Genomic DNA, 12,908 nt, shown 5'->3' with positions numbered 1-12,908 from the left:
GTTATGACGATGTCATTACAAAGGGACCAATCAGAGAGCAGGATTTTGATGATTGTCATTACGAAGGGACCAATCAGAAAGCAGGGTTATAACGATGTAATTAGGAAGGGCCCAATCAGAAAGGAGGGTTATGACAATGTCATCATGAAGGGACCAATCAGAGAGCATGGTTATGACAATGTTATTATGAAGGGACCAATCTGAGAACAGGGTTATGATGATGTTATCATGAAGGGACCAATCAGAGGGTAGGGTTATGACGATTTTGCAACCATTAATACTTCAAGACAAGCAAGCACACACATTTTCTTTAGGAAATGTCATTTTCTGGTTATAGATAAATAGCTAGATCGTTCAGAATTATTGGTCAGACAAATCAATCAGAAAATGCTGACTTCACTCATCAAAAGAGGTCATTTATTTGGACAAACAAAAAATAAAGAGTTATTTTCAATTGGAATGTAAGAGTTACAGTACTGTTGTCAAAATCACAAATGTCCCGCTCCCGGTTACAATCGACCCCAAATACATTGAAAATGTCATTGTAAAACATTCAACATCCAACAATCAATAAGACGTTTAGAACCACATATTATTTACAAGAGACACTCATGCATAACGAATACACCTGCCCTGTACCCTGTGTATCTTTTATTTGTGTGTGTGCATGTGTGTCTATGTGTGTAATGTGTCTTCTATGCTAAACTCCCACCAACACTGGAGGCAATAACAATACCAAGCACCACACAACATATAATAATCATTATTTTCTTCTGCATGACCATTATTGCATTATATCAATAGAAATAAAACAAGGATTCCAGGCAGCATGAAAGAGTAGAGGGGGAAATGGCGTTACCAAAATGTTATTGTCAGAACTACTACTAACCATATTGCCAACAACACAGTTATGTGCAACAGGTAAAACAAACATGGGCATGCTTACATAGAACATAGCTAGGAAATACACACATGCACCAGCATTTCACAGCTTTAGGCAAACAGATGCATTTTTAAAGTATGTTAATGTATTGGAATAGGGTTTTATTCTCTAAATGTGAGCTTTGTATTAGAGTCATTCTTTAATTGCCTGTTTAAATTGCAACTTCTCTCAACCTTGAGTGGTGGCAATATTGTACAGCCTGTCATTCAGGGAGGAGTCTGATTAAGTTTACCCTGCATAGACGCTGGTCTTACGTCAGTTTCACATTTTCCCTCTGATAGCAATGGTCAGGAGTTAGAGAGACTAAGATGATCCTAGATCTGTGACTAATGGTAAGTTCTACAGCGTGTGTAGAAGAGACAGTTGAATAATAGATGTAGCCCAGCAGATAGCGGTAGGCTTGGGGAGATGCATGCTGTTCTGTCACAGCAGCAGTGTTGAGGGTAGATGGTCTCATTGAAGTCCATGTGTCTATGTCACATAAGGTCATGCATGATTTGCCTGGGTTAAAAAGGGGTTGAGGGTAGTGGAGGGTAAATGCAAGTAAACAGTTTGGCAACCTTTATTTGTGACTGTTTAATTGACCCACCTATAACACTAGATGCACATTTATTTACTACTGGAGATGAAATTAATAGTCACTTTTTCCACAGAGGTCTCCAGAGATCAATTGATGTCAATACGTGACATATGCGCTTTGAAAGTGTGTTTGTGGGTCCAATGATTAGTCTGGTTAGGAGCTGGGAGAGGACGGTGTGACCAATATGAAGGGACAGGTACTGTTCCCCATTGCACAGACAACAACTGTACAAGCATCACTTCTGTGTGAGCAGGGTCCAATCCCATCCTGCACTGTGTCTGTTCAGACACAAGGGGGTGTACTATACATCTAAAATGTAATTTACATTGACAGATTTTTCACCTAGTCGGCTCGAGATTAGAACCAGCGACCTTTTGGTTACTGGCACAACGCAATGTATGCTATATGTGTGACAATCTTCTCATTGAACCACTGAAGGGAGAGAGAGAGAGACTCCTATGGGCCTGAGTCAATTATATGTCACTGAATCTTTTACTTTGGGAAAGACATGCACAGCTGACCAAGCCACCTCACGTCAACTAACCTCACATCAACATCATGCCATGTCACGTCAACGTCACAATAACGTCATGCCACGTCATGCAATGTCACATCAACGTCATGCAACGGCACATCAACATCATACCATGTCACATATAACAACAACACTTGCATCAGGTCACATTGAGAGTTAGTATTTGACTTACCCTCCTGGCTTTACTCTGGTACTTTACTGCCTTCTTGGTGTCAGACACGGCCCTCTCTACATAGTCCACTGAGTGCTCCACATTGTACTCTATGCGGTCTATCATCTCCCCCTGAAGAGAGAGAGAGAGAGAGAGAGAGAGAGAGAGAGAGAGAGAGAGAGAGAGAGAGAGAGAGAGAGAGAGAGAGAGAGAGAGAGAGAGAGAGAGAGAGAGAGAGAGAGAGAGAGAGAGAAGGTGAACGGAGGAGCAGGGAAGAGAAAGAGAGGGATTTCATTGTTGTGGGTTTTCTAATTGGTATGTGTGTAGTCTTCATTGTTGTGTGTTGGCCAGTCAGTGTGTATAGACTCCTACCTGGCTCTCCACCAGCATGGCCATGTCCATGAACATGTCGTGAAGTTCTCTGATGCTATTCTCCAGCTTGATGATCTCAGTGTGTCTCGTCTCAATCTCATTCATGGCCTGCTGGGTGATGTTGGAGTCCATGATGATCTAAGAGAGACACAGTGACACAGTTCATGTGTCATCACACACTCATACCCACACACAAGTTCTCCCCCTTGTAGGTGTGGCATACTCAGTTGGTATGCTACACCTCGCCAACAGAGAAAGCTTGTCTTCTAGATGATTGTACTGTGTATGATTATATCAGACACTTGCATGTTGTGGTCCCTCACCCCTGATGTGAAGATGGCAGGGTTGTCACTCTCCAGCATGCTCTCCAGTTCCTCATTAGTTGTGTTCCTACCAGCTACAATGACAAAGACAATCCATGGAGTTGGTCTCCAAATACCAACCTGTAACCAACAGCAATTGAGTATATACAGCACAATAGAAGACTATACATTTTGAAACAGCAATAAATCTCATAACGTGATCCAACTGGTAATGGCTAACTATAACTGATAAAGACAGACCAAATGTCATTGTGACAGGCTAAATTAGTATCCTCAGGGATGCTCTGTGTGTGTGCAATCACAAGTATACTGTATGTCTTTGTATATGTCTATGTGTGTACTATATATCCAAGAACACGTGTGTGTGTACTTGTCCTTGTGTGTGTGTGTGTGTGTGAGAGTGAGTGAGTGTACCGACGCATCACTCATCACGATGGCAGAGAGCGGGCGCCCATAACCCCATTCAGGCAATTAGTCTGGGAGGACGAGGCGCAAAGAGAAAGAGAGCGAGAGAAAGAAAGAGAGAGAAAGAGAGATAGGAGAGAGAAAGAAAGAGAGAGGCATCAGCGTAGGATTAATCACACACTAGTCTCTCATCTGCCTGTCTGCCTGCTTCTATCTCTGCCTAACCCAGCCCCTGATGGGAGACACATTCAGTCTGTTTTAAAAGGCAGTATTTCACAGATTTCCTGTTTGAAAAAGCTAAGATGGGGCTGAAAAGAAGGATAATAGTTTCTATGAACCAACTGGGTGTAATGAGTTTATGGTGCCTCCTATTACACCCATAATAATGCATTATAACATTTGCTATAAGCATTCATAAAAGCATATATGAATTCATAATCGCATACAATATATTCTAGGGTGTCCACCCACTCTGCCCAGAGTGCTTTGGTGATGACGTTTCACTTCCTTAGGTTATAAAATACATTTTACCAAGACAAATTTGATTATTTATGTTCTGAATCATTCAGTGGGGTCTTTTTCTAACATACACTACATGGCTAAAAGTATGTGGACACCTGCTCGTCGAACATCTCATTCCAAAATCATGGGTATTAATATGGAGTTGGTCCCCCCTTTGCTGCTATAACAGCCTCCACTCTTCTGGGAAAGCTTTCCACTGTTGGAACATTGCTGCGGGGACTTGCTTCCATTCAGCCACAAGAGCATTAGTGAGGTCGGGCACTGATGTTGGGCGATTAGGACTGGCTCGCAGTCGGCGTTCCAATTCATCACAAAGGTGTTCGATGGGTTTGAGGTCAGGGCTCTGTGCAGGCCAGTCAAGTTCTTCCACATCAATTTCGACAAACCATTTCTGTACGGACCTCGCTTTGTGCACGGGGGCATTGTCATGCTGAAACAGGAAAGAGCCTTCCCCAAACTGTTGCCACAAAGTTGGAAGCACAGAATCGTCTAGAATGTCATTGTATGCTGTAGCGTTAAAATTTCCCTTAACTGGAACTAAGGGGCCTAGACCGAACCATGAAAAACAGCCCCAGACCATTATTCCTCCTCCACCAAACTTTACAGTCGGCACTATGCATTCGGGCAGGTAGGGTTCTCCTTGCATCCGCCAAACCCAGATTAGTCCGTCGGACTGCCAGATGGTGAAGCTCCAGAGTCCAATGGCGGTAAACTTTACACCACTCCAGCCGACGCTTGGCATTGCGCATGGTAATCTGAGGCTTGTGTGCGGCTGCTCGGCCATGGAAAAGCATTTCATGAAGCTCTCGACTAACAGTTCCTGTGCTGATGTTGCTTCCAGAGGCAGTTTGGAACTCAGTAGTGAGTGTTGCAACCGAGGACAGACGATTTTTACGTGCTACACGCTTCAGCACTCTGCATTTCCGTTCTGTGAGCTTGTGTCGCCTACCACTTCGCGGCTGAGCCGTTGTTGCTCCTAGACGTTTCCACTTCACAATAACAGCACTTACAGTTGACAGGAGCAGCTCTAGCAGGGCAGAAATGTGACAAACTGACTTGTTGGAAAGGTGGCATCCTATGACGGTGCCACGTTGAAAGTCACTGAGCTCTTCAGTACGGGCCATTCTACTGCCAATGCTTGTCTATGGAGATTGCATGGCTGTGTGCTCGATTTTAGACACCTGTCAGCAACGAGTGTGGCTGAAATAGCCGAATCCACTACTTTGAAGGGGTGTCCACAAACTTTTGGTTATGTAGTGTATCATTAAGCAATAAAGCACAAGGGGGTGTGGTATATGGCCAATATACCACGGCTAAGGGCTGTTCTTAAGCACAATGCAACGCAGAGGGCCTGGACACAGCCCTTAGCCGTGGTATATTGGCCATATATCACAAACCCACGAGGAGCCTTATTGTTATTATAAACTGGTTACCAACGTAAGAGCAGTAAAAATAAATGTTTTGTCATACCCGTGGTATACGGTCTGCAATACCACGGCTTTCAGCCAATCAGCATTCAGGGCTCGACCCATCCAGTTTCTAATTAACATTAAGCTTGTCAGGTAGCATAAATTCTCGCACATCATCCAGCCTAGCTGACGCAATGTTATTTTCCTGATTTTTTAACACATTTTTTTCTCTGGCCTCCACTGATTTAGTCGCCCTAATTTTGACCATCCTACAAGGGTAAAAACTCCAATAAAGTTTGAACGGATTATGATAGAAACATGAGGTTTGGACCATTGGTTTTCTTAGAGGATTATGTACACAATTAACATATTTACCCATTGGTCAAAATATGCGTTTTTGATTGGACACCCTATATATTCCTTACAGAATAGAATACAACTTTATTGTTCATTGGTTAAAACTGATATTGGTCTTCTGCCTTTCCCAATACCCCCAGATACACACACACACACGTTGAGAGGCACAGGGTCAGCAGCGGTGCAGTGCCCCTGGATGGAGAGTAATTCTGTGCAGCTAAGTGCCTTGCTCAAGGGCAACAACTGGAGATGGTTCTAGGGATTAGAGACCAGCAGCCTTCTAGCTGCCAGTTCAGTTGCATTCCCATTTTTGTGTTGTCCGGCCCGGGGCTTGAACTGGTCCACCTCTCTAATCTCTAGGCTACTGCCGCCCAAATGACTTACACAGACCATATTTGATTAATACAGTATGGGCTTTTTTGTTTCACTCACTAAATGTGTCTTAGTGATTGAATTCATCCAAACAACAATCCATAGAAACCTATGTTGTAGAGTTCCATCATGGTTGTATTACAGACAGATTGTTAACACTATCACTATTTGAAATAAAGCATGCACACGCAACATTGCTTCCCTGTCTTTCCACAGCTTTCCAATGAAAAGTGCCTGCTAGCAACAAGCAGAGATGTGTTGGGGCTATCTTGTGACACCAGTTGGCAATAGGAGGGCCTAATCCACTATTCCATCCAGGGGGAAATTGATATTTCAAGTCTGTAACCTTAGTGACCGACCCTGTGAGGCTTTAGCATGGCAGCTTGTGACAAAAAGGCCACAACATGTGATGGCCACACACATGCGTACAAAGACACATACACACACACACTTACACACATATAGACATAACACCCTAAAAAAAGACCTCTGCCTCCCTCCAAGTGTCCTTCTGTCCTCCCACTTCTGAATCCATCCAACCTCAGCCACTGCCATACCCAATAACCTCAGCCACTGCCATACCCAATAACCTCAGCCACTGCCATACCCAATAACCTCAGCCACTGCCATACCCAATAACCTCAGCCACTGCCATACCCAATAACCTCAGCCACTGCCATACCCAATAACCTCAGCCACTGCCATACCCAATAACCTCAGCCACTGCCATACCCAATAACCTCAGCCACTGCCATACCCAATAACCTCAGCCACTGCCATACCCAATAACCTCAGCCACTGCCATACCCAATAACCTCAGCCACTGCCATACCCAATAACCTCAGCCACTGCCATACCCAATAACCTCAGCCACTGCCATACCCAATAACCTCAGCCACTGCCATACCCAATAACCTCAGCCACTGCCATACCCAATAACCTCAGCCACTGCCATACCCAATAACCTCAGCCACTGCCATACCCAATAACCTCAGCCACTGCCATACCCAATAACCTCAGCCACTGCCATACCCAATAACCTCAGCCACTGCCACACCCAATAACCTCAGCCACTGCCACACCCAATAACCTCAGCCACTGCCACACCCAATAACCTCAGCCACTGCCACACCCAATAACCTCAGCCACTGCCACACCCAATAACCTCAGCCACTGCCACACCCAATAACCTCAGCCACTGCCACACCCAATAACCTCAGCCACTGCCACACCCAATAACCTCAGCCACTGCCACACCCAATAACCTCAGCCACTGCCATACCCAATAACCTCAGCCACTGCCATACCCAATAACCTCAGCCACTGCCATACCCAATAACCTCAGCCACTGCCATACCCAATAACCTCAGCCACTGCCATACCCAATAACCTCAGCCACTGCCATACCCAATAACCTCAGCCACTGCCATACCCAATAACCTCAGCCACTGCCATACCCAATAACCTCAGCCACTGCCATACCCACAACCTCAGCCACTGCCATACCCAATAACCTCAGCCACTGCCATACCCAATAACCTCAGCCACTGCCATACCCAATAACCTCAGCCACTGCCATACCCAATAACCTCAGCCACTGCCATACCCAATAACCTCAGCCACTGCCATACCCAATAACCTCAGCCACTGCCATACCCAATAACCTCAGCCACTGCCATACCCAATAACCTCAGCCACTGCCACACCCAATAACCTCAGCCACTGCCACACCCAATAACCTCAGCCACTGCCACACCCAATAACCTCAGCCACTGCCACACCCAATAACCTCAGCCACTGCCACACCCAATAACCTCAGCCACTGCCACACCCAATAACCTCAGCCACTGCCACACCCAATAACCTCAGCCACTGCCACACCCAATAACCTCAGCCACTGCCACACCCAATAACCTCAGCCACTGCCACACCCAATAACCTCAGCCACTGCCACACCCAATAACCTCAGCCACTGCCACACCCAATAACCTCAGCCACTGCCACACCCAATAACCTCAGCCACTGCCACACCCAATAACCTCAGCCACTGCCACACCCAATAACCTCAGCCACTGCCACACCCAATAACCTCAGCCACTGCCACACCCAATAACCTCAGCCACTGCCACACCCAATAACCTCAGCCACTGCCACACCCAATAACCTCAGCCACTGCCACACCCAATAACCTCAGCCACTGCCACACCCAATAACCTCAGCCACTGCCACACCCAATAACCTCAGCCACTGCCATACCCAATAACCTCAGCCACTGCCATACCCAATAACCTCAGCCACTGCCATACCCAATAACCTCAGCCACTGCCATACCCAATAACCTCAGCCACTGCCATACCCAATAACCTCAGCCACTGCCATACCCAATAACCTCAGCCACTGCCATACCCAATAACCTCAGCCACTGCCATACCCAATAACCTCAGCCACTGCCATACCCAATAACCTCAGCCACTGCCATACCCAATAACCTCAGCCACTGCCATACCCAATAACCTCAGCCACTGCCATACCCAATAACCTCAGCCACTGCCATACCCAATAACCTCAGCCACTGCCATACCCAATAACCTCAGCCACTGCCATACCCAATAACCTCAGCCACTGCCATACCCAATAACCTCAGCCACTGCCATACCCAATAACCTCAGCCACTGCCATACCCAATAACCTCAGCCACTGCCATACCCAATAACCTCAGCCACTGCCATACCCAATAACCTCAGCCACTGCCATACCCAATAACCTCAGCCACTGCCATACCCAATAACCTCAGCCACTGCCATACCCAATAACCTCAGCCACTGCCATACCCAATAACCTCAGCCACTGCCATACCCAATAACCTCAGCCACTGCCATACCCAATAACCTCAGCCACTGCCATACCCAATAACCTCAGCCACTGCCATACCCAATAACCTCAGCCACTGCCATACCCAATAACCTCAGCCACTGCCATACCCAATAACCTCAGCCACTGCCATACCCAATAACCTCAGCCACTGCCATACCCAATAACCTCAGCCACTGCCATACCCAATAACCTCAGCCACTGCCATACCCAATAACCTCAGCCACTGCCATACCCAATAACCTCAGCCACTGCCATACCCAATAACCTCAGCCACTGCCATACCCAATAACCTCAGCCACTGCCATACCCAATAACCTCAGCCACTGCCATACCCAATAACCTCAGCCACTGCCATACCCAATAACCTCAGCCACTGCCATACCCAATAACCTCAGCCACTGCCATACCCAATAACCTCAGCCACTGCCATACCCAATAACCTCAGCCACTGCCATACCCAATAACCTCAGCCACTGCCATACCCAATAACCTCAGCCACTGCCATACCCAATAACCTCAGCCACTGCCATACCCAATAACCTCAGCCACTGCCATACCCAATAACCTCAGCCACTGCCATACCCAATAACCTCAGCCACTGCCATACCCAATAACCTCAGCCACTGCCATACCCAATAACCTCAGCCACTGCCATACCCAATAACCTCAGCCACTGCCATACCCAATAACCTCAGCCACTGCCATACCCAATAACCTCAGCCACTACCATACCCAATAACCTCAGCCACTGCCATACCCAATAACAGTCCCTCTCTCTTTCCTCTCCCTATTTGGGCTCAGGGCTGTGTGCGGCACTCCTTCAAGAGAAGCTGAATAACTCTCACGTCTCACATTTGTCAATTTATAAACCTTGGTTGGTTAGAGGTAGCAAGTAGTGACAGTATTATATATTTTTCAACATATTAATCTGCATGTCATAACCTCTTGGTACAGCTAAATTAATGAGTATGCCCTTTCACTAATTGCCATTGGGAGGAGTGAGTGTCATGAGTGACTCATTCGTGATTGGCAAGGACAAAAGTAACATCTGGCGTGGCAACCCAGCGCCCAATCAGGACACGTGTGTATATGTGTGTGTGTGCGTATGTAAACACACATAGGTGTACATGTGTTAATGAGTGTGTGCACACACTTCCACTATGGATCTGTTCACCCCTCTATTCCCAGGTGAGCCCTAAGGCTAACCCTTGTTCCACCCCCTCATTCTCTCTCCACTCTGCGGGGACCCAGGGCTATCAACACCACCTCCTCATCTCATCCCCTAGCCTAGTCAGCCTCCCACTCACAGGTAAATGGCAGATTCCCACACTGCCCCACATTACACTGGAGAGCAGACAATGTGGTAGTGACGATGCGAATAGAGCAAAGGTCAATTTGCGAGTATCAACAATGTGTATAACACTGTAGCCTATGTATAAACACTCTATGGCTGTACAACAATCTATGGCTTGGCATGATGTCTTCCGGTTGTTGATAACGCTCCTTAAAAGTATTTAATTATATTATTTGACTAGGACGTTTCTCTAAATGTTTGGAAAGAGACCTGTGAGATGTGTAGGCCTACAATGCTTTATGACTGGGTATAACACTCTATAGCTATGTATAATGCTTTATGGCTGTGTATGACTGTGCAGTGTGTGTGTGTGTGTATGTGTGGAGGTTCAGCTGCAGGACTTCTGTTGTGTGTGCTGCTCCGCCTGGTTCAATATTGACTCAGCGCTGCTAGCACTTCCTGGCTGCAACACACCTGCAGCTCACCTGGGACACACACACACACAAACACACACATCTTGTGGAAGGCTGGGGATTTAGACAGGGTAGTCACAGAAGCTGTCACACATGCCTGTTTAATCAACCTCAAGTTTTGAGGGGGAGTCCCTTTGATAGCTATCTACATATTCCTTGTTTGAGATGGTCAACTAAACTGAATTAAAATGATGTCATATTTTTTCCAGGAGCAGGCTTGAAACACAGGCTAGCAATTGCATGACTTCTTGAGACAAATGAACAAACACATTTTGACAGTTGGATTCATATGAAGTTGTAAATGTCAATACACATTCATGTACAGTGTCAAAAAGCATAAGCCATTACACCATGATGCTAATGTAAGAGTTTTAGGTGTAGGACCAAGGCCCAAGAAAAAGAGAGAAGAATCATCTAACCACAAGAGGCTATTTTGGTATCCCCACACTTCTCCAATAGTGAAACTTGTTGGAGAACCCAAGAGGAGCTTGTCTCTACATCTCTAATCATTTCAGAGTCAATCTTTCCCCATTCTGCCTCATGTCATTTGCTTCCAGCCTGAGTGACTTCAATGTTTATATTATATTCTGCTCAATAAACCCCTATGGGTGTTATCTCCTCACTACCGTCATCTGGAGCTGAAATTACAGTGCAACACACACACCTCCAGAGAAAACCGGAAAACTGTTTCAATGATCGCTTCAAGGTTTATTAAACGCAGTCTAAACTGCATGAGTGAGAGGATAAATTAATTTTTAAAAGGATATTAAAATAGAAGATTGGAATGACATTGTCGGCCAAAGTTGACTACACAGCCCTAAAGTTTACATGATCCACCTGCCTTCCATTACTCATGAAACGCGTCCTTGAATTATGCAAGTGAACAGATGCATTCAACATAAATATATGCTAATAAATTAGCATACACACCTACACCTCAACCAAACATTAGGAATCCCAGCCAATATTAAGAATGCATAAAATAAATGCTTTGGGGAAACAGTGTTAAAAATAGACAAACAAAATTGGGAACGGGGAAATAAAACCAAAACAAAATCAACCCATTCGTGCGGTGTGTAACTATGTACTCTGTAAAGCTATCATGCCCAACATGCACAATACCGTATCACAATTCCTGATAAGCGAATATCAGGAACACACACACACACACACACACACAGAGCATACTCACTAATCTCCAGTTGTCTTTGGATGCGGCCCTTGCAGCGTTCCCGGTAGTCCGACTGCGTGGCATTATACTCTGACATCACCTCCACAAACTTCCGAGACAACGTGGAATGCTGGTAGGGAATGATGCAGGATGTTACACTGTCCATCAAGAGTTTTCCACCATTCACTAGACTAGAGTTACACATACAGTACAGCAGGGATGACAACTCCAATCCTGAAAACGACAGACTCAGATTTGAAAGTCCTTGCTATATATAGCATAACCCACCTGTGTCTTACGTATCCTCAGATCTGCAGACGACCTGCTTAAAGCCTCCTCATGCTCTATGGACTGTTCAATGCCTGTAGGGAACAGAGAGCGAGAAGAAGAATTAATCTACCATTACCAGTACCATTTATTCAGATTGTCTAATTAATGAAGAACCTGGGCCTCGTTTCTCAGAGCGTTAATATCATCGTTAGAACCTTCTTACGATGTATCTTTAGTAGACAAGGTGTTTCGCAGAGACTTCGTTAGTAACGTGGCTCTTAAAAACCTTTGCACATTTACGAGTCCCGTAGAGCAGCCAAAATGCATTGTTACGTCTTAATTTGACCCCTTTCGTCGCAGGAGTATAATAATCTTGCAGCAGGATGATTTGAATGTCTGAATAAATATGTTGAATCGCCGCCAAGGCGCAGCTGGAAGCAGTGTTTGTATATACAATGCAGTACCGTACCCACATTGTACTTTATGTAGGCTACATGCAGGCTACATCGTGTCTCTTGTGAATTCTTATGTGGATTATAATACATTTACATATTTGTAGGGGGTAGACGTATTTTTCTTTAGGGAAAATCAGTTGTTTTAGATCAATTGTTTTATTATATGTTGAAGGCAAGCAATAGGCAGAATCAATACCTGTGTGGTCCAGGAGTTACAGCCACTGACCCTGGCACACATATGCCAGAGTCGGCATGGGTTCGAATCCGGCCCACTGCCCTTTGACTCATGGATGAACGTCAAAGATTATGGATATACTGACAAGATACGTCTCACGCCCTAATAATGGGAGTCGTTGTCCACAAAGCGGCATGACGGGCTGTCTAGCTCCTGCCTATCGTTTC

The 12,908-nt window shown here is 45.5% G+C and overlaps 1 protein-coding gene across 2 annotated transcripts in view; it reads right to left on the bottom strand.

Moving 5' to 3' along the window:
- Positions 1 to 425: 425 nt before the first annotated feature.
- Positions 426 to 12,908, bottom strand: part of LOC121551408 (syntaxin-1A) — a 33,746-nt gene continuing 21,263 nt past the window's right edge. The window contains exons 5-10 of one of the 2 annotated variants that reach the window (XM_041864047.1): positions 12,070 to 12,143; positions 11,803 to 11,911; positions 2,905 to 2,978; positions 2,582 to 2,719; positions 2,231 to 2,341; positions 426 to 773 (exon numbers count right to left, since the gene is read on the bottom strand). In XM_041864047.1, coding sequence (XP_041719981.1) covers positions 696 to 773; positions 2,231 to 2,341; positions 2,582 to 2,719; positions 2,905 to 2,978; positions 11,803 to 11,911; positions 12,070 to 12,143 — 584 coding nt within the window. In that variant the 3' untranslated portion in view covers positions 426 to 695. Of the gene's footprint in view, positions 1,445 to 2,230; positions 2,342 to 2,581; positions 2,720 to 2,904; positions 2,979 to 11,802; positions 11,912 to 12,069; positions 12,144 to 12,908 lie in introns of both variants that reach the window. The other variant, XM_041864049.2, reaches the window with a different exon arrangement.

Source organism: Coregonus clupeaformis, chromosome 35 (genome assembly GCF_020615455.1).
Source record: "Coregonus clupeaformis isolate EN_2021a chromosome 35, ASM2061545v1, whole genome shotgun sequence".
In the NCBI taxonomy this organism is placed as follows: Eukaryota; Metazoa; Chordata; class Actinopteri; order Salmoniformes; family Salmonidae; genus Coregonus; species Coregonus clupeaformis.
The sequence above is the reverse complement of the archived record's forward strand: the minus strand, read 5'-3'. Positions and strand labels throughout refer to the sequence as shown.